Here is a 19999-nt window from a genome sequence, read left to right as displayed (position 1 = left end):
AACACTTCCTCAGAGATTACAAATGGCTTCAGTGGTCAATCCTAACAAACATTTAAAGAAGAAACACCTCTGATGTCCCACTGACCGCCTCCTCCAGTCATTTTGGGACATGGCATTGACTCTGATTAAAAATTCCAGAAAGAAAAAGACAGTCCAGACTCATCTTGAGCCGCGCCCGGGGCGTGACCTGCACAGCCAGTCGAGGTGACGCACGGGGCCCCGGGCGTGGGTTGGGTGGGGGCCGGGCCCCTGGGGGATGGAGAGGCTTTCTGTCCCCCAGTCTCTCTCTCTCCCGCCTGCCCAGCCCCCCGCAGGTCCCCACTGTCCCCGGCAGAGGCGTCCTCCCTGTCTCAGCCCCCGTGCCTCTTTCCCCAGATTTCAGGGTGGCCATTTGCCCTGCGACTTCGGCTCTGGGGTGGATCCAGGAACCCTGTCGATTTTTCCATCCTCAGGACAGGACTCACCGCTGCTGACCTCTTTATGCTTCAGAGCTGAAGCCCTGTTTACAGTCGAACGCGAGCCTTTTTTCACCTAACTGCCTTTGCAGAAGCGTGAGCTTCAGGAGGGCGGCGTGTGGTCTGTTTTGTCCTCCACCAGATGCCCAGGACGAGGTGGGAGCAGGGGGAAGAGGCAGGAATAGTGGGAGGGCAGCGAGAAGCCGCCCACGTGTGCCAGCGGCACCTGCACAGAAAGCGCCACTGGACCCGCGAAGCACACGAAGCAGGTAGGAGGGGAGGATGGGGCTGTTCGCAGGGGCAGCTCGAGGTCACCCCGGGACGTGGAAGGCCGTGCACACGGCAGAGCCCTCCCCCACTTTGCTTGTTTTCTGAAGACCCGGAGTGGCCACCGCGCGACTCCAGCAGCCTGGGAGTCAGCAAGGCGCCGGCGGGACAACCACCCGTCGGTGCTGGCGGCTGGGGGAGGGGTAACACGGGAAGCGCACATGCTCTGACCCCGTCAAAACTGCAGCTCTTGTGTCAGCAAGTTCTTCTCTCCCAGTGAATGTGGACGAAGGGGGGAGGTCTGTGAGTTGGGGGCTGTGAAACCCAGGCACGAGGAAAATCGGACGGAGCCCAGGGACAGAGGCGGGCACCCCAGGGAAGAGACACCGAGGACAGCTGGCTGGGTGTGCGTGCGCGCCTGCCTGCAACCGCGCAACGGAGCGGGGCGGCCGGAGCCGAGGGGAAAGGACTGGCCCCTTTGTGGAGGGCGCGCCTCGGGGTGGCGGTGGGGGCGCAAGGGCTGGTTAACCCGCAGGACTGCCGAGGCATAGACCACGAAGGAGAAATTGCGTGGCCCCACGTGGCCCCGTGGGCTCCATCCCAGGAGGGGCTGGGTCGGGAGGACGGCACACCCCCTGCTGCTCCCACCCGCATCAAGTCTGCCGCTGCCGTGGTCCTTGGTCAGGGGCTCAGGGCCATGGGGACGGCAGTGGACGCCCGTCGCCAGGATCTGCGGATGTGCTGGGCTCTGCGGGAGTTTGGGGACTTTTCTCCTGGGGTGGCCTGAGCAGGGAGGCGGGCGCTCTCCTTGCGGCCTCGGGTATCCACTGGCCAGGCCCCTTCGCTGCTGCCCCCACCAGCTTTGGGCCCGGAGGAGGCAGGAAGAGGCATCAAGCCTGCATCTGCCAGAGCACCGGCCGCTTGGCCCCAGCTGCTCCGGGCCGGCGCCCAGCTGGCTTTGCAGGCTGGATTTTCCAGCAAAAAACAACATCAGGGAGAAGCACGGAGATGAGGCCAGCTGCAAGGCTCTTCCGGACTCCTGCCCCTGTGAAGAAAACCATCTGGTCCTCTGGGCCGGCGCCCAGCTCCCGGGAGCTCCCCCCCCACCAGGGACCCGCCTCCCGCTCCCCGGGACCAGCACCCGCCCCCCTGTCCCCGTAGCACCCCCCTGGCTGCCCCACGGGCCTCTCCCCTGGCCCATGGTGTCCAGGCCAGCCTGGGTCACGGCACGGAGCCCAGCAGCCCTGGTGGGGACGTGCCACCCCAGGCAGTGTCCCCGACCCTCTGCTCAGACCTGAAGCACCGAGGCCCAAGCGCCAGTACATCCCTGTCCCAGAGTCTCCTGCTGCCCCCAGGCCACCTCCAACAGCAGCTCGAGGGCTCCCTCACAGGATAAAAGATGGCTGGGGACGGCCTCCGAGAGGCCAAGAGAGGCAGAGGTGAGGGCGCACTGCCCAGCCTGAGAGCCTGGGGCCGTCGCATTCTGGGTCCCTCCCAGCCCTCCCCAGGGCGCAGCCCTGCGCATCGGCCTTGCCAGTGACCTTGGTAATGGCTGCGTGACTCCACCTGCAGATGAGTCACCCTTGGCTTACCCAGCCCCTCCGCCTGCGCTTGTCCTGTGGGTCCGTGTCCCCAGCGAACAGATCCGCAGGGCGGAAGAGTTAGTCCAAGATACGCGCCTGTGTCATCTGGGGACATGGTCCCCAACGGGCCAGTCGACACTCCCAGCCGCTAGGAGGGCACCACTTCCCCACAGCCGCACAGTCAGCAGGTTCCCAAACATCACGGGTCCTGTGGTTGAGGCCACAGGGAGAAATGGCCCCCCTGCTTGTGCTTGTTGCCCAGTACCAGTGAAACTGCCCACGGTCCGTGTCTTGCTGGCCTGGGCCTTGTCTTCATCTATTTTCTCTTTGGCACAGTATGGCCGGCCTTTTTCTCATTGGTTTGTAGGAGCTCTTTGTATATTAAGGAAATTAGACTTTACCTACAGCCTGTGTTGTACATCCAGTGTCCTCATTCGCCGTTTATTTGTTTACACACTTACTGACTTTGCACCTGGCGGTTGGTCTCAGGAGGGCCAGGGGCGTTTTGGCTGCTCAGACACTGTGTCCCTTCGCCCAGGTTTCCGTCTCCCACGCACACTGCCTCTAGGAGCCCACCCCAGCCAGATCCTGGGCCTAGGTTCAGATGAGACTCTCCCTGCCTGGGGCCAGGAGCGCAGGACGTTTGCCGGGGCGGGGCGGGGCAGGGGAGGCCAGGGCAGGGACCAGGCAGAGAGGCTGGGTTGCGCCTCAGGGGTCAGGAAGAAAGCACCGCCCGCCCCCCGCCCCCCCCCCCCCGAGGCCTCCCCAGGCAGGGCAGACTCCTCCTGCCACTCAGAAAGGCCAGGGTTTCCCTTGGGGGAAAGCGACCTCGGGTCAGCCGCCGGTTGGCGCTGGTGTGGTCTCCGGAGCCCAGAGCCCCTGCATCCTGGCCGTGGGGATGGGACAGAACCCCCTCCTTCCTGTCCTTGAGGGCAAAAGGCCCTGTCCTCTGCTAATGTCCCACTCCTGCCATGTATCTCTCTGGCCGTCCCAGGGGGTTCTGTCCCAGGGGGTCCTCCCCTCACACGCAGCCCTGCCCACCTGTCCTGGCCACTCTCCCCGGCCTGCTCCAGGAGGTAGCCCTTCCCAGCCCCTCCTCCTCCCGCTGCTGACCTCGGCGCATCCCGCAGAATGTGTGCAGTGCTGCACGGGGTTGCGGCCAGATGGAGGGCTGGTCCTGCACCCTTCCACCCAGACCCTGGGAAGAGGCGGGGCGGGGTCTGGGGGAGGCAGGGGCAGGCAGAGGAGGTGCCCGTGGTGGGGGCCAGGCCAGCCCTGGGGGCAGCGAGGCTGGGGATAGAGGACCCCCCTTCAGCCGGGCTCCAGCTCTGTGTCCCTGTCTGAGCAGCATGTGGTCACGGCCCCCAGGGCCGCACTGTCCCCGGGGGGCCTGGTAACCAGCTGGGAAGGCCCAGGGTAGCAGCCCAAGCGCAGGGCCAGGGGCCAGCTTTCCAGGGCAAGTGGTGAGTGTTCTGGCAAATGGGCGCCTGGACGTTGCCAAGGAAAAGGCTGCTCCTTGGTCCCGCGGAGACTGGCCTGGAGCCCATGGGGGAAAAGCCGCCCCAGGCTCCCTGGGCGGACGGGAGAAGACGGGGCAGGCTGGACGCCGCGTGGGAGCTCGGACGGCCCTGGAGCGACGGGGCCAGGCCTGCCGGAGCCACGCGTGGCCACTGGCTTTCTTTGCAATGGAATCCCCGCAGCCCCGGGACTCCTCCAGGGGAGCTGGGCGAGGGGCCCGTCCAGCCGTACCCACGGCCCTGGGCCCCCTCACCTCGCTGTTCCCAGGCCCCGTCGGGGGGCAGGGGGCAGGAACAGTGCAGTCTGTCCACCCAGTTGTGCCCGCAGCTCGCGGCCAGCAACACGGACCCTAGAGACCTTCACGTCCCCACTCTGTGACCCTCTCTCCCTAGCTGCCCCCTCACCTCCTTCCTCCCCTCCCCTGCCCTCCTCCTGGAGCACAGCCACGGAGCACTGGGGCCGTGAGGAGGGGCCGGGCGGGTGCCCCGCCTCAGCCACAATGACGGGTGTGCCCCCCCCCCCCCGGCCAGGAGCCCCAGAAAGAACCTGGACACACACAGACCCCGCTGCGACCTCGAGCAGGCTTGGGAATGACCCGAAACAGAAGCCACAGGCGAATTCAGAAGGGCGGCTGTTGAGAAACCAAAGCAGCTTCTGCTTGGAGGAGGGATGAGGGGAGCGCGCTGATGACAGCCGCCGTAGGTGGTCTCAGCTCAAACGTCGCGCTGGAGGAAGCGCACAACGTGACGGCGGGGGCGGGGGGGGCGAAGGGTGGCACCCCCGCCTCCCGACCTCGATGACACGTGCGCAGCTAAGGCTCTGCTGCTGGAAGAGCAGGTGAGGCCCGCCCTGCCCTTCCCACATGTGACACAACGCCAGGCCACCCCCCATAGGGTCTTCCCCCGCCGAGGCCCCTCACATTCTCGGGGCGCCCTTCAAGCTGGGTTCAAGAGGCCATGTGGCTGTTTCTGGCCACGGACAGCGCTCCCTCCAGGTGCAGCGGTTGTAGAAGTGCCGTACTGACCCTGCAGGTCCACAGTCAACAGGGAGAGGGCTGAGCCGGCCGGCCGAGGACTTGCACACGGGCTCCTAGAAATTCACAGGGACGGGCCCCCGCCTGGGACAGCTGGCATCAGCAGTCACCATGGAGAGCACATCAGAGTGAGACAGGTGACCAGTGCTGGCGCGAGAGCGGCACGGGGGGCAGGGGCGCACTTCAGACAGAGCAGCCACGCAGTCCAGCAGCTCCACTCCTTGGCACGAACCCCGAGCGTCCGAACACCTGCACCGAAACCTGCCCCCAGACGTCGCAGCAGCTGCGAGGTGGCAGGAGGTGAAGCGTGGTCACAACACGACCCCTCCGCCCGCCCGGGACAAGCAGCCTGAGGAGCAAGCCGGTGACAGCAGCACCAACAGGCGTGAGACCTGCCACGTCTGTCCCTGCCAACGCCCAGCTCCGGCAGAGGCCCAGGAGGGCGGACTCCGGGCGGCCGGGGCCCCGGGGGCGACGGCTGGCGGGTCCGGGATTTCTCTGCGGGGTGAGGGACACGTCCTGGAATTGGACAGACGCGACGGTTGCACAACCCCGTGAATAAATTGTACGCTTGAGTCCGGAGACGCTATCACGTGAATGACCCCTCGGCAAAGCTGCTGCCTTGAGAAAAGCCATCGTGCTTCCTCCGTCTGGCTCGGGGGCGACAGGGCCGGTGCTGAGATGGCAGCGCCCGCAGAGTGGCAGCTGCACCGGGTCCGAGTGTGGCCGCCCCCCCCCACCGTGACGATGGTGTGGACGGGCTGCCCTGAGGCTCAGGAACCCTCTGCCCCCTTCCTGGAAGGGCGCCTCATCTTGTCCCTTCGGGCCTCCGTCCTCCCATATGGGGAGTCAGCAGCCCCACGCGCAGGGGGGAGGGGGGAGGGCAGGCCCCCCCAGAGAGCAGGTTCCACCGGGGGAGCAGGGGAGGAGGTGAGCGGGAGGAGGAAAGGGGGTGTGTGGTGGGGGTGGGTTGCGGGGGGAGCCTTGCCCCCCCACTCCCCCTCCCTCTCCCGCTCCCTCTCCCCTCCCCCTCCTTCTCCCCCTCCCCCTTCCTCCTGCTCACCCTCCTTCCCCCTCCCTGTTCACCCCCTCCCCCTCACCACTTCCCCCTCCCTGTTCTCTCCCTCCCTGTTCACCCCCTCCCCGCTCCCCTCCCCTTCCCTCCCCCCTCCCCTCCCTACTCCCCCGTCCTGTTCACCCCCCTCCCTCCTCCCCTCTTTCTCCCCCCACCCCACCCCCGCTCTGCCTGGGCCCTGTGTCCTCCCCCAGGGCTGCCCTTTGGGGCCGGTCCCCGCAGAGGCGGTGAGGGGAGGATGTCCACACCTGGGCGGCAGCTGCGGGGCCTCGGGCTTCCTGCTGAACCACGCTGGGGGGCAGCCAGCGCCAGGCGGGCAGCGCCGCCCTGATGGGGAACATGTGCCAACCACGGGCCGCCAGCGGAAACCGCATTCCGTGAGCAGTTAGCTCATGGTTTACACCCTCTGTGCAGACGGATGATAAGTCATGGGAAGCCGGACGGGGCCCCGGGGCTGAGCCAACCCGCCCGCCCAGAACCTCCTCTCGAGGACTGGGCTCCCGGCCTCGGCCCCCGGGGCTGGCTGCTCTGAGGCCAGACCCCTCACGGAGGCCGTGGCCCCCCCGTCCTGGGCAGGGTCCCCGTCATCGCCTAGGCCCCAGGCAGCCTAGCTGAGCCATGGCTGGTCGCTGGATGACCCCTCCTGGTTCCTCGCCCGGATGTTATTTATCTGCGACTCAGCCTAACCTCCCTCCCCACCGACTTGATGTCTATTGGCTGTGTTGTTGGGGAGCTGCTCGCATATTCCCGAATCCAAGCCTGGGTTCCCTTGGGGGCACCGGGCGACTCGCCCTCTCCGTCCCTAACGGACGGCACGTCCGTGCTTTCAGGTTCGCTCTGCGTTGCGCAAGCACCGCGCCACGAGGAGCTGATACGTGTCACCCGCTCCCTGGGGGCCACCTGCTCCTGCAGGCACCGCTCACTCGCTGGCTCCCCAGCCCCCACTTGGCCACAGGATCCAAGGTTCTGGGGGCTGGAGGACTGCGGCTGGCCGTCCGGGCCTGGGCGCTGCCCCACAGGCCCTTCCCTCCACACGCTCCACACGTGCCCTCCACGGGGGCTGCTCATCTCCATCGGGCAGGAAAGTGGGATTCTGCTGGAAGGCTGTGCACCTGAGGCGGCCCCGAGCTGAGAGCTCTCCCAGGGTTCAGGTCCTGTTGGCTCCGCTCCGGGCACGTGCGGTTCTGCTCACGCGGCTTGGTTGTCGTGGGGACACGGCTGCTCACATGCTCCGTCCCCTCTGTGACCTGTGTCCTCACTGTGCACCTGGCAAGGCTGGGCCCGGGCCCCCAGCAGCCAGGGAGGCCTGCCCGGGAGATAACCACGGGAACCAGACCAGCTCACGGCGGCCACCTCCAAAGCAGCTGCTGCCTCCCCTTCTCCCCCCGGAGGGCTGGGCCCTGCAGCTGGGATGCCGCCCTGGTGAGAGGCGAGTTGGGGGGCGCCGGCAGGACCCTGGGCCCCGGGAGCAGGGCGGCAAATGCCTTTGGCCTTCACGGCACGTTACCACGGGGGCTGCCCGCCCGCAGCTCTTGCCGTGAACGGCCTCCTCGTTTGAGAGGCCGCTGGGTTTCGTATCTGCATCTGGTCACTCTCTCACTCACGTTAATTTTTTACACTAGGTGTGGGGGAGTCTCCGGGTTTACACTCATGTCACCAACACCAAGAGCCTTACTATTTTTTATAACGTTGGTGCCATTGATTTGATTTTCTTACCTTATCGCATGTGCCAGACCCTCCGAGAGAACGTTGAGCAGCAGGGGAGGAGGCAGAGGACCGCTGCCCTGGCCCGCGTGTGGGGAGAGTCCGTGTTTTCCAAGGAGCGTCATCTTGGCCTCTGCTCGGCGCAGTCTGTGCTTTCTTTTTCCATTGGAATCAGTGTTATTATTAGTAACGATTGCCGAACTGGGTTAGATTTCCTTTCAGTGCTTATAGATTTTGTTTTATGAATTCTCTGCGCTCACCCGTCCATGAAGTTACTGAAATGAGTCACTGAGCCACCCCTGGGAGCCTGGTCCAGACCAGCCATGCCATTCAGCAGACTTTTTAGGGGGTTCCCTTTGCTGTTCCTTTCTTTAGACATTTTTCTCGTCTTCATTTCTAAGGGATATCTGTCTATACTTTCCTCTCTCTTTTTCGTGCTGCATCACGTTGGTGCATGCTGGTTTCATGAGAAGAATTACAGAGTCTTCCATCTTCGTGTGTGTCTTGGAAACGTGAAAGTACCCCTGAAATCACGTGTTGGTTGCCGCGTTTAGGCCTCTCGTGGCTGTGAGCCCCTGTCCTCGGCCCTGTCCCATCCATTCCCTTTGGAACACCTTTCCAGGTTCTGTGTTCATCTGCTTGTGTTTTCCCCACCTTAAGTTATTTTGGTGGTTTGTATTCACTAGAAAATTACCGGTTTGCTTCAGGTTTCTAAACAGCTGCCCCATGTTGGCAGCCGTGGTGCCGTTCTGTCCTCGGGTCTCCTTTCTCCTTCCTAATTATAGGCAAGTTTCTAAATTTCTCACCCAGACTCGACATGGAGACACCCTCCTCAGCCAGGCTCTCGGGCAGGGCAGGGCTGTCGGGGGAGGCGCCATTCCCATTGCACTTTCCCTGGGAAGAAACGCTTTCTCGCGTTTCCTTTTTGATTATCTGTTCGCTACGGAACTCATTTCTGGCTTTATCTTCCTCATTCCTTTCTTCGGCTCTTCAGCTACGCCTCACCGTCCCCCTAGCCTCCAGGACAGGCGCAGCCTCTCTCCCTGCCGCTCTTCCCTGGGTCGGCCGAGCCCCCGGCCTTAGCCGAGGTGTGGTCACAGGGTCACGGCGCCGCCAAGAGCCCAAGTGTTCGGAGCTCACTTCCCGCTGTACCGAGGGGCGGCCGAGGAGTGTCCTTCTTCGTTTCTGAGGAATCAGGGTTGGGGTCTCTGCATCTTCGGTTTGAAGTTTTGCCGGGTTCGTCGAGCCCCTGCTCATTCACCGAGGCTGCCTTTGTGGACGCCTTTGTGGCTGCCTTTGTGGACGTAGAAAGGTCGAGGTCTTCCGAGGCCCGAGGCTCCGTATCCACACCCGCAGCTGCGTGTGTTCTTCCGCTGCCTCGAGCCCCAGTACCAAGAGCTCCAGGGCGCAGTGCCGGGCCTGCGGGCGCCTGGCTGCCGCCTTCGGCCCCGTGGTGTCCGGCCCGTGTGTTTGCAGCCTTCCGGGCACGGCTCGCTTAGAATCCTGCGTCAGGGTGAACGGCGCCTCCGCCGGCCTCCTCGCCCGTCCGTGTCCTGTCCCCTCTGTCCCCTTGCACGCCATCTTCGGCCCCTGTTCTGAGTCATGGTCAGTGCTGGCCCTTTTCTGGAATTCTCCTTGGCTGGTGCGCGGGGATGGCCGGCTCACAGGGACCACCCCGGCCTGGGGCGCTGCCCGGCTCACCGATGACGCCTCACTGCCCTCTGCTTCCAGGCTGCCGATGAGACAGCCAGGCCTCCTCACCTTCTCTCCCCTGAAGTAACATGTCCCTGGGGTCAGCCGACAGCACCGTCCCCGCCCGTGGAGAGTGCGGCCCTGGCGGGGATCACGTTGCCGCCTCCCCGAGCCCGGCTGGGCCCTGCAGGGCCGCCTCGCGCTCCTCTGTGTCCTTGGCTGGACACCCCAGTGTTTGCCCAGGACCGCGGCAGAGATGGGAGGTAGAGACGGAGCCCCGTCCAAGCCCTGGGCTCTGGTCTGCAGAGGCCAGAGCCGCCTGGAGGGCGCACGCCGGCCTGGCCAGCGAAGGGTCTGCTCCCCAGCCTCTCCAGCCCCCAGGCTCGGCTGACTCCGGGGGCAGCTTCAAGGCCCACGGGGAAGGGAAGGCAGAGGACGTGGGTGAAGGGCAGTGGGGCCGCTGGGCGGGGGCGGCTTCCAGCCTCCATGCGCGTCCTAAGAGGCCAGGGTGCCAGGAGCTCCCCTGACGCTGTCCCTTCTCGCATTAGTCACGGGACCTTGGTTCAGATCTCACGGCCCAGGGACGCTCTCTCCTCTCCACAAGCGGAGGGGTGGGCAGGCCGCTGACACGGGGGCGCAGCCACAGCCCTCTCCCCTTGTCGCCCTCCTGGGCCCACGGGCCGCCCAGCGATGCTGGCTGGGAGTCCAGTACATCCGGGGTCCGGCTGACAGCCCCTCCCCCACAGAGGGCAGGGCCCCCAGAACGAGGAGCAGCCAGGAGAAAGGAGAACCCGGAACCTGGCCAGAGCCACGGGGGCCCCCAAATCCACCCGCATCTGCTGGGCCTGTGCCCAACCGGTGTCTGACCCAGAGCCCTGGGTCCAGGTGACCGACCTCGGGGCCTTGGCATCAGGCCTGTGGGGTTGCCCCCAGACCAGCCGCATTCCAGCCCAGGATCAGCAGACAGACCCAAGCGCGGACACCGAGCTGCACGGCCGATCGGCACCCTTCCAACCGCCCGGGGCTCATGGGTCCACAAGGCGACGCAGGGCTTACAGCCTGGCTGGCGACCTGCGCCGGCACTGACGTCCTGGTTCTGACCACGGTTAGCGGCGTGGAGGGGACAGGCAACTGGACTATTTTTTTTGCAACTTTTTTGTTAAGTCTGAAATTATTCCAGAAGCAAACTTTTTTAAACAATTGCCCTGGAGGCAGCGTGGGTGTTGGGCGTGGGTTTGCAACGCGCCTGCAGGAGCCCTGTGCCCACGGCCCCCCCAGGCCACCCCTGCTCTACCCAGAGGGCACCGGACCCCTCAGCTCACAGGAAGGTGGACATGCGCCCACCGTCCCCGTCGTGAGGGCTCCAGGGTCAGAGGGGCTGGTGCCGCAGCTGCCCCCACACTCACCACGTGGTCGGCGGGGAGCTGAGGGGCCGAGCCCTCCTTTAAATCACTGAGAACAAGGCTCACTGTCTCTGGTCTGAGATGCCCTCAGGATGTCCCAGAGGAGGCCGGGGACATTCCACGAGTGCATGTGACCTTCTGAGCCCACCTCCAGCTCTGCTTCCCATGGTCTGCAAGGCTGCGGGGGCAGCAGGCTGGGCACCCGCCCAAATGCAGGTACACCTGCAGCTACCTGGGGGACTGCGCCCCAAGGCAGCTCAGGGGGCTGAGGACTCCATGAGATGCCCGCGGGCATAGTGGCGCCCCCTGGCTCGCATTGGCACCCAGGCTCCGGTGCCCCAGGGGAGAAGTGGGCCTGGGAGGGGCTGCGCCTGCCTCTGGTGACACACGTCAGCTAGACCCGCTCTGACCCCTGGCAGCAGGGAGGGACCCAGGAAGGTGGAGGGGGAGCAGCATGCTGGGGGTGGGCGGCGGCCGTGGGGCTGGGGCCTGGCCAGGCCTCCCAGGCCGCACGGCCTGCTTTTCCTTCCACCGGCTCTGGCCCCCGGCCAGGCGAGCAGATGCCGACCCACTGTGCCCGGGCGGAGAGCCGGCCCCCACGAGGCTGGAGCCGGGGCGTCCAGCCGCAAGACCGTGGGCTCAGAATTTCCAGGCCGGGAAGTGGGCTGGCGGGGGGAGGAGCAGCCCCCACCCCGGTCCTCTGGAACGCTGGCCTGGCGGCTGCAGGGGCAGAACACACAGCCTGGCACTTCTTCCTTCCCCGCCGCCTGGCAGCCCCTCCTCACTGGGGCTGGTCTGGGACCCCCTCCTGGGTTGGCTCCTGTGACACTGCTGCCCACATGTCTGAAAGCGGCCCCTCGACCGGGGGCTCCTAGGTTGGACCTGCCACACTGACTGAACGGGAGAGGCCTGGACACTACGCCACAGACACCAGAGGAACCACTCAGCCTCTCGGGGAAGAGGGTGGAGGGAGGCCAAGGGCCCAGGAGGGCGGGCTCATTGTCTGCGGGCAGACCCTGCCTGCGGGGCTCAAGGTGCCGGCCTCTGCCCCCAGGCCCCCCAGGAGGTGGTGGTAGACCCCTCCCCAGCAGGGCTCTGGGCACAGAAGAGGGGTCCAGCCACTGGGGGTGCCGCAGCCTCGCTGAGCCCCAAGGTGGGGGCTGACTGCAGGGCGGCCCTCCCCACTGGACAGACAGATGGTCACACCTCAGAAGAACTGCCCAGGGCAGGGAGCTGGCAGAGCCGGGCAGACCCCGGCTGGGGCCCCTGGTCCACGGAGTCCCTGCCCCACCGCCCCCACCCCAGCTGTGGAGAACCGCAGAGTCAGCCTCGTGCTCAGGCCACGAGAGTGGGGTGGGGTGCGGGGAGCGCGTGGCCTGTGTGCGTGGGGCATGTACACATGTGCCACCCCACGCCAGGGTGCGGTGGGAACCGAGCGGAGCCCGCAGCCACCCTGGCCCTTGCCAGACGCTGAGGCCCGGCAGCCTGCAGCTTCTCCACCAGGGCACCTCTGCCCGGGGCCTCCCTCCTCTGTGCCGGCCTGGCTCTGCCTCCCTGGAGAAGCCCAGCCTGAGAGTTAGGATCTGGCTGTCCCCTGGACGGTGGCCTTGACCAGCCCCTCCCCCACGCCTCGGCCTCCCTGCGAATGGAATCAGTGGGTGATGTGGCCCCTGTGTGTCTGCGGGACCAGCTAGGGCTGCAAACGGGAGCTGGCAGGCAAACGCGCTGGGGCATGGGGGGGGCAGACAACAAGGAAGAGTCCAGGCTTCCAGCTCAGGCCAACGGAGCTCCACCTGCATGTCTGTGACCAGGCAGGTGAGGGAGGAGCGGAGGGAGGTGCTCGCTGCTCTTGCCGGGGGGTGAGGCGTCTCCTGGGGTCCGGGTTTGCCTGAGGCCACACCCCCTCTGCGGGGAGCACCCGCCCTGCAGGGAGCACCCCCTCCGCTGGGAGCACCCCCTCCGCGGGGAGCACCTCTTCCGCGGGGAGCACCCCCTCTGCTCAGAGCACCTCCTCCGCTGGGAGCATCCCCTCCGCTCGGAGCACCCCCCCTGCGGGGAGCACCCACCCCCTCTGCTCGGAGCATCCCCTCCACGGGGAGCACCTCTTCCGCAGGGAGCACCCCCTCCGCGGGGAGCATCCCCTCCGCGGGCTCTCTCCAGAGTTGCCCCTCTGACAACCGTCTGCCCTTCCTTTTGGACAGAGGCTTTTCCTGTGCAGACTCAGCCGCTCGGAACTTGGCATCCAGCTTCAGAGACGGTGGCTTGAAGCACCACGGAGACTGAGAGAAGAAAATGCACCGAGGAGAAGCAAATGTGAGAATTCAAGCATAAACCCAAGCCCCTCCCAGGACCCACGGCCAGCCTGGCCGCCAGCGAGAGCTGCTGACTCGGGGCTCAGACAGCTCTGTCGGAGCACAGCCGCTGGGCTGGCCTGTGGGGTCATGAGGAGGGGGCCACCTCTGTGGGAAAGTGCGTGTGGGGGGGCCTGGAGGGCCATCGGGGAGCTGGTCACGTGCCACACTTGAGAGACGCCAAGGGTGACTCTGGCTCAGGGACCCCTCAGCACAGCCCCCTGACTGGGCGCTGAGTCACGGCTGCCCCATCAGAGCCCAGAAGCCCGGGGACCTGCGGGCAGGGGCGCAAGACCAGAGATAGCGGCTGGGGTCCCGGGCCCCGCACCCCCACCCGCCCTTGGGTTTCAGAGCGGCTCCTGAGGCCAAGATCTGCTGCACGGGGTACCAGAGGGGATGTGGGGCGGGGGTGGGGGGTGGGCTTCAGGCCCCTGGGAGGGAGCACTGAGTGAGAGCAGTGAAGACCCTTCTGCCCTGCCCCCGCCCCCACAGACCCCTTGGCATTGCCGACACTGATGGCTGAGAACCAGAACAGATGGGGAAGCAAAGCCTCAACCCACCCCACATCCTGCTGAGTGGAGCCGAGATGGGGCCGGGGACAGGGTGAGCAGCTGGTACTGGGGCGCCTTCGTCATGGGGCCTGGACGTGAGGGAGCCCCGGGTGGGGTCCCAGCCCTGGTCTCTCCTGCAGCCCCACCCGCTTTGCCGGTTCTCTGGGCACCTGACCTTTGGCTGGGCTGCAGCTGGCATTTGGCAGCTCGTTACGAGGCGTCACTTTGGGGACCATCTCTGACGGGTGGATTGCATTGGAACTGGGGGCTGAATAAACCCAGGACACTGGAACCCCTTCAACGCTTTGGCCCCTGGGGGCGGTCACCCCCTTGGCCAGCACGCAGGGACTGGAGGGACCTGAAGCCTCGAGAGGTGTGAGCGGCAGTGGAGGCCCAGGGGCAGCTCGGCTGTCCCCAGAGGCCCACAAACCCTCCAGCCCATGCCTTCTAGAACCATGGCAGCCCCTTCCCATGACCTGGGGATGGTCCCCAAGACACCTGAGGGTAGGTTAGGAGCACCCATGGCGCTTCCTCCTGGCTTGTGCTCTCAGGACGCCCTGGAGGCAGCACAGGCCATGCCAAGGCCGCACACAGGGGCTCCAGGCCCCGCTAAGGCCCCAGCCCCGCATGGCCCCCTGGCAGTGAGTGACAAGCTTTTGGATGGTTTTGGTCATGGCCAAAAGGTGCAGAGAGCAGGTGCCCACCGAGCCCTGCCTGAGTGCAGGTTGGTGAGCAAAGCAGACACGGGGGCGGTTTTAAGGCATCAGGTCCTGGGGGCGTTGGTTACGCACGAGTCAGTAACCAGAGCAGACCCCACACGGGGCCCTGGGTGCTGCCTGCCAGGCCCTGCGGCTCCTTCCAGGCCCTTCTGGGGCTGAGCAGTCCCTGCAGCCCTGCAGTCTGAGGGCTCCCGGAGCCCAGAAGACTTCCTTCCCCAAGTCCAAAGCCCCGGGGAAGCCTCCGGAGGGCTGGCCTTTCCCAGGCGGGCTGCCCGTGGGTCTGCTGGGTTCTTCCCTCAGAGCCACGTGTTTCCCCCGAGATGTTCCGCCTCTCGGTCACCGGCCCCTGGTTGTCCCCAGTTGGCAGCACTTCGTGAATCTGCAGCGTCAGAAGCGCCCTCGGTGAGGGAGCGGCTCCTTCCAAGGGCACGTCTGAGGCGTGTCACCCGCGTCTTCCACTCTCGGGAACACCAGCGGTTCCCCGTGACTCAGCCACCAACCTCACTGTCTTTCTGTCATTTTCCTCTTTTGCATCTTGACTCCAAGTCCGGGCTCTGCCCCCGACACGTCCAGCGCCCGGGGAGCGCCGGGCGCACAGGATCCCGGGTCGGGGTGACGGTCTTTTCTTCTTGACACTGCCCTTTGAAGCACAGAAGGTTTTTGGCTGAAATATATCTTTTTCCTTTGGTTGTCTGTGTTTTGGGTGTCAAACCCGGGAACTCCTTGCCTAAGTCTGGTCATAACACTCACACCCAAGATTTCTCTTCGACGTTTACAGCGTCAGCTTTTCCATTTTTGTTGCTGTGGTTTGTTTTCTCGACGGCTGCACCTGTGGCACACGGACGCGCCAGGCTAGGGGTTGCTGGACGCTGCGGCTGCCGGCCTGCCCCACAGCCACGGCAGCACAGGATCCGAGCCGCACCTGGTGGCCACACCGGATCCTTAGCCCACTGCACGAGGCCAGGGAGTGAACCTGTGTCCTCACGGATGCTAACTGGGTTCTCAACCCGCTGAGCCACAAGGAGAACTCCTGCTTTTACATTTAGGTCTTTGATCTATTTTGACTTATTTTCTCTACAGTGTGAGATGGGAGCCAGCCTCACTGTCACCTGCGGAGGGAGGCTGTGTGCCTCAAAGCCACCTGCTGAAGAGAACATGCCTCCTCTACTCCATGGTCTCGGCACCCCTGTCAAAACTCAATTGACGGGGAGCTCCCTGGAGGCTCAGCCGATTAAGGATCCAGTGTTGTCCCTGCTGTGGCTCAGGTTTGATCCTGGTCCTGGAATTTCTGCATGCCTCGGGTAAGGCCAAAAAAAAAAAAAAAAAAAAAAAAAAAAAAAAAAAAATCAATTCACGATAACGGTAAGAGTTTATTTCTGAAATATCAGTACGATTCCATTAGTCTCCCTATTTTTATGCCAACGCTACACTGTCTTGACTTCTGTAGCTTTGTACGAATGTTTGAAATTTTGAAGAGTGAGTCCTCCCACCTGGTTATTGGTTTATGAGGTTGTTTTGGCGGATCTGGGGCCCCTGGCAATTCAGGATCAGACTTCCCATTTCTGGAGGGAAGAAGAGCAGAGGGAATACTGGCGGGGACAGCCACGAAGCTCTCCATCAGTTTGGGGAGCGCTTCCTTCTTCAGGACAGTAACGCCTCCGACCCGTGAACGGGAGGTTTCGTTCTGCTTACTCACATCGTCTTTAATTCCTTCCAACAACATTCCGCATTTCTCAGTGTGTAACTCTTGCACTTCCCTGCTTAAATTTATTCCTAAGTATTTTTTCCTTTTCTTTTTTTTTTTTGTTTTGGAGGGGGTTCTCCCTGCTGCTTAGGGACGTTCCTGGGCCAGGGCCAGGGATCAGATCGGAGCTGCAGCTGCAGCAATGCCGGATCCTTTAACCCACGGTGCCAGGCCAGGGATCGAACCCGCACCTGGCGCTGCAGAGACGCTGCCGTTCCCATTGCACCATAGCGGGAACTCCTAAGTATTGTTTTAAATTATTTATTTGTTTTTGGCCGCACCCAAGCATGGAGAGGTCCCTGGGCCAGGGATCACACCCACGCCACAGCGGTGCCAACTCCAGATCCTTAACCGCTAGGACACCAGGGTTGTACCATTGTACCCTTTTTGTGCTATCGTGAATGGAATTGTCTCCTTAACTTCATTTTCAGATCGTTATTGCTGGTGTATAGAAATACGACTAACTTTCTGCAGATTGATCTTCTACCTGTGGTCTCTCCGAACTCACTCATTCGCGCCGGCGTTTTTTGTACACATTTCTTCTGACTTTGCGAACAAGATCGTGGCCTCTGCAGGTCACCTTGGCTGCCTTCGCTTTCCCTTTCTTGGCTACGTTCCCGGCGAGACCCTCTAACACAGCGCGCTGAATAGAAGCACAGCGGCAGGCATGCTTGTCCGCCTCCTCCTTTGGGGGGACCGAGCCGTGGTCTTCTTTTCTGGCCATGACTTCGTCTGGTTCGGCTCGCAGGGTAGAAAGAACTGCGAAGCATTCCTTCATCTCGTGTTTTTGGAGGGTGGGGAGAAGGGTGGGTGCTAATTCTCCTTTTGATATTTTCTGGCCGCCAGCAGTGAAGCCGTAGGATCCCGGGCTTTGCTTCACCGTGAGTTGTAATTATTTATTATTAATTCAATCTCTTTGTTACAGGGTCTATTCAGATTCTCCATTTCTTCACGAGTCACTACTGGCAGCCGCTGTCTTTTTAGAAATGTGTCCATTTCGCATAAATCACCCAATTTGTTGGCACACTGTGGTTCATAGGATTTTTTCAAAATTCTTTTATTTTTCTGTAATGTCATCACTAATGTCTCCTATTTCATCCCTGATTTTAGTAATTTGATCTTCTCCTTCTCATTCTAGTTGATCAATTTTCTTGATCTTTCCAAAGGACCAATTTTCTTTTTCATGGATTTGTCTCAGTTTTCAAAATGCTCTATTTCGTGCACTTCTGCTCTAATATTATCGTCGCCTTCTGCTTGATTTGGGTTTACTTGCTCTCTTTTTTCTAGTTTCTTTGGTGTCAAGTTAGGTTACAGACTTGCCATATTATTCGTTTCCTTCTGAACACTTCTGTACTTCCGAAGTTTCCACACGTTGTGTTTTCATTGGTCTCAAAATACTTTCTAAGTTATACTGTGAGTTCTTTTGTGATCCATTAATTATAAGGAGCGTACCATTTCAATATTTTTTTCAACTTCCTAAATTTCTTCCTGTTACTGATTTTTAATTTCTCTTGCCACGGTGGCAAGAGAACGTTTTTGCATATGATTTCAAGCACTTTTTTTTTTTTTTTTTTGGTCTTTTTGCCTTTTCTTGAGCCACTCCCGCGGCATATGGAGGTTCCCAGGCTAGGGGTCTAACCAGAGCTGTAGCCGCCGGCCTACGCCAGAGCCACAGCAACGTGGGATCCGAGCCGCGTCTGCAACCTACACCATAGCTCACGGCAACGCCAGATCCTTCACCCACTGAGCAAGGCCAGGGATCGAACCCGCAACCTCCTGGTTCCTAGTCGGATTTGTTAACCACTGAGGCACGACGGGAACTCCTCAAGCACTTTTTAAGTTTATCGCGACAGTTAACCACCCGGTCTACTCTGCAGGACTCCCGTGTGCACTGGGGACGCTGCCGTGGGTGGCGTGTCCCAGAGACGCCTGCAGGGTCCCGTGGGTCACGCGAGTTGCTCAAGTCTCCTACCTCCTCCTGACCTGCCGTCTCGCTGCTTCGTCCATGTGGAAATCAGGCTACTGACAGCTGAAAGTCTCCAGTTATTACGGTTGGATGGTCCATCTCACCTTTCCCCTGTGCTTTTGCCTCCCAAACGCCGGGACTCTGGGGTCAGGTTCAGGTGTGTTTGTAACGGTCACGTCCTCCGCAAGGTTTACGCTTCCACCGTCGCAAAGTGCCCCTCTGTCTCTGGCCTAACACTTGCCCTGAAGTCTACTTTGCCTCCCGTCGCTGGAGACACCCCCTCTGTTGTTGGCCGGCCCTTCCGCCTCAACCTACTTGCGTCTTTGAACGCAGTGTCTGTCTTTAGCCAACAGCACGTAGTAAGATCATGTTTTACTTCGTCTCGTCTGCCATTCACTGCCTTTTCTTTTTTTTTCCTTTCGAGGGCTGCACCTGCAGCCTGTGGACATTCTCGGGCTAGTTCTCAGCATATGGAATTGCAGACGCAGCTGAGTGAGGCCAGGGATTGAACCTGCCTCCTCATGGATACTCATTGGGTTTGTAACCTGCTGAGCCGTACGGGAACTCCTGGGCTGTTCATTTTCAAGGTCACCGCAGAACTGGAGAGTGGTGGGTGGGCCCAGGGCGCCTCAAGCCCCTCAGAGCGTGGAGGGGCGGAGAGAGTGGCACACTTGCCCAATGATAACGGGAAGATAAGATGGTGCAGCAGCCACAGAGCACAGTTCCTCAAAGTGCTGAAAATAGTTGATCTACCACGCGACCCAGTAATTCTACCTCTGGGTCTGAACCCCAAGGAATGGCAAGCAGGGCCCTGAAGGGCTCTCGATGCCCCGTGTTCACGGCTGCCCTGTTCACAGCCGCTAAGACGGGAAAGCGACCCGCACATCCACGGCCAGGGGGACGAACAAGCAGACTCCATGGAGGGCGATTCGGCCTTAAAACAGAAGGGAGTCTGAGGCTGCGAACGGGGACCCCGGGGACACGGTGGCAGTGAAGAAGCCAGTCGCAAAGACAGACACCGCGTGATCCCGCTCATACCCGCTTCTAGAGTCGCCAAAGTGACAGAGACAAACGTGCAGCGGGGTTTCCAGGGCTGAGTGGAGGGGACAGCGAGTTCCTGGCGCAAAGCTTCAGAGTTTCAGCTTCAGGAGCTCAGACGAGTTCTGCGGACGGAGGCAGTGACGGCTGCACAACAGTGGGGCGTACTTCATGCCACTGGGCTGTCACTTGGCTGGTGACGACGGTAAAAACAAGACCTCACAGCTGTTCCTACCGAGATTCGGCTAATTCTCTTGACTGAAGAACAAAACACACAAACCAGCTCTCCAAAGACTGCCACAAGCGTGGGGTTAATTTCCAGAGTACTGGAAAAGTCCGTTCCGACAATTTTTGCCTGTTTTCTCATGTTTTCAGAGGTCCTTGCTCCGCTGTTTTTGCTGAGGTCCTGGCAGGCCCCCTGGGCGGAGGATGCGTGGCAGATTCCGCACAGACAGGCCTGTGTTTCCCTCGGCCCAGCGGAGGGAAGATCCGCGTGCGTGGCCGGACGGAGGCCCGGCTCCTCCCAGACCTGCGGTTGGCAGCTGGTGGCCTCCTCGGTAAAGCCGGGCTGCAGGCCTGGCCAGGGGTCACTCAGGGCCCCCGGTCCTTGGGCCCACTCGCGCCAGGCTCCAACGCAGGGGTGACCCTCGTGGAGGGTCAGCCGGGCATCTCTGCAGGAGCGATGGGAACCGATGGGAACCGGGTGCTGGGGGTGGGGGTTCAGCGTGCCAGCACCCCCTCCAGTGCTTTCCTGGACCACAGAGGCCACAATCGCTGGATCATGAGCTCCGTGACCTGATTCAGGCCCACAACCCGAAGTGCTCAAAGAGGAGCTCCCGCTGTGGCATAACAGGATGGCACAGCATCTTGGGAGTGCTGGGACGCAGGGCCGATGCCCAG

At 62.3% G+C, this 19999-nt stretch overlaps 1 protein-coding gene and 1 long non-coding RNA gene across 2 annotated transcripts in view; one reads left to right on the top strand and one right to left on the bottom strand.

Annotated features, from left to right (window-relative positions):
- Positions 1-3055, bottom strand: part of LOC110262036 — a 4840-nt gene extending 1785 nt beyond the window's left edge. Inside the window, exons 1-2 of the mRNA XM_021100876.1 lie at positions 2017-3055; positions 465-1767 (exon numbers count right to left, since the gene is read on the bottom strand). Coding sequence (XP_020956535.1) covers positions 958-1767; positions 2017-2247 — 1041 coding nt within the window. The 5' untranslated portion in view covers positions 2248-3055 and the 3' untranslated portion in view covers positions 465-957. The remainder of the gene's footprint in view (positions 1-464; positions 1768-2016) is intronic.
- LOC110262037 lies at positions 600-19999 on the top strand. Its single transcript, XR_002346518.1, has 4 exons — positions 600-724; positions 12932-13043; positions 13574-13684; positions 15432-19999. It is a non-coding gene; the product is annotated as an uncharacterized LOC110262037 (long non-coding RNA).

This window comes from Sus scrofa, chromosome 8 (assembly GCF_000003025.6).
Source record: "Sus scrofa isolate TJ Tabasco breed Duroc chromosome 8, Sscrofa11.1, whole genome shotgun sequence".
Classification (NCBI taxonomy): Eukaryota; Metazoa; Chordata; class Mammalia; order Artiodactyla; family Suidae; genus Sus; species Sus scrofa.
This window is presented reverse-complemented; position numbering and strand designations above follow the sequence as displayed.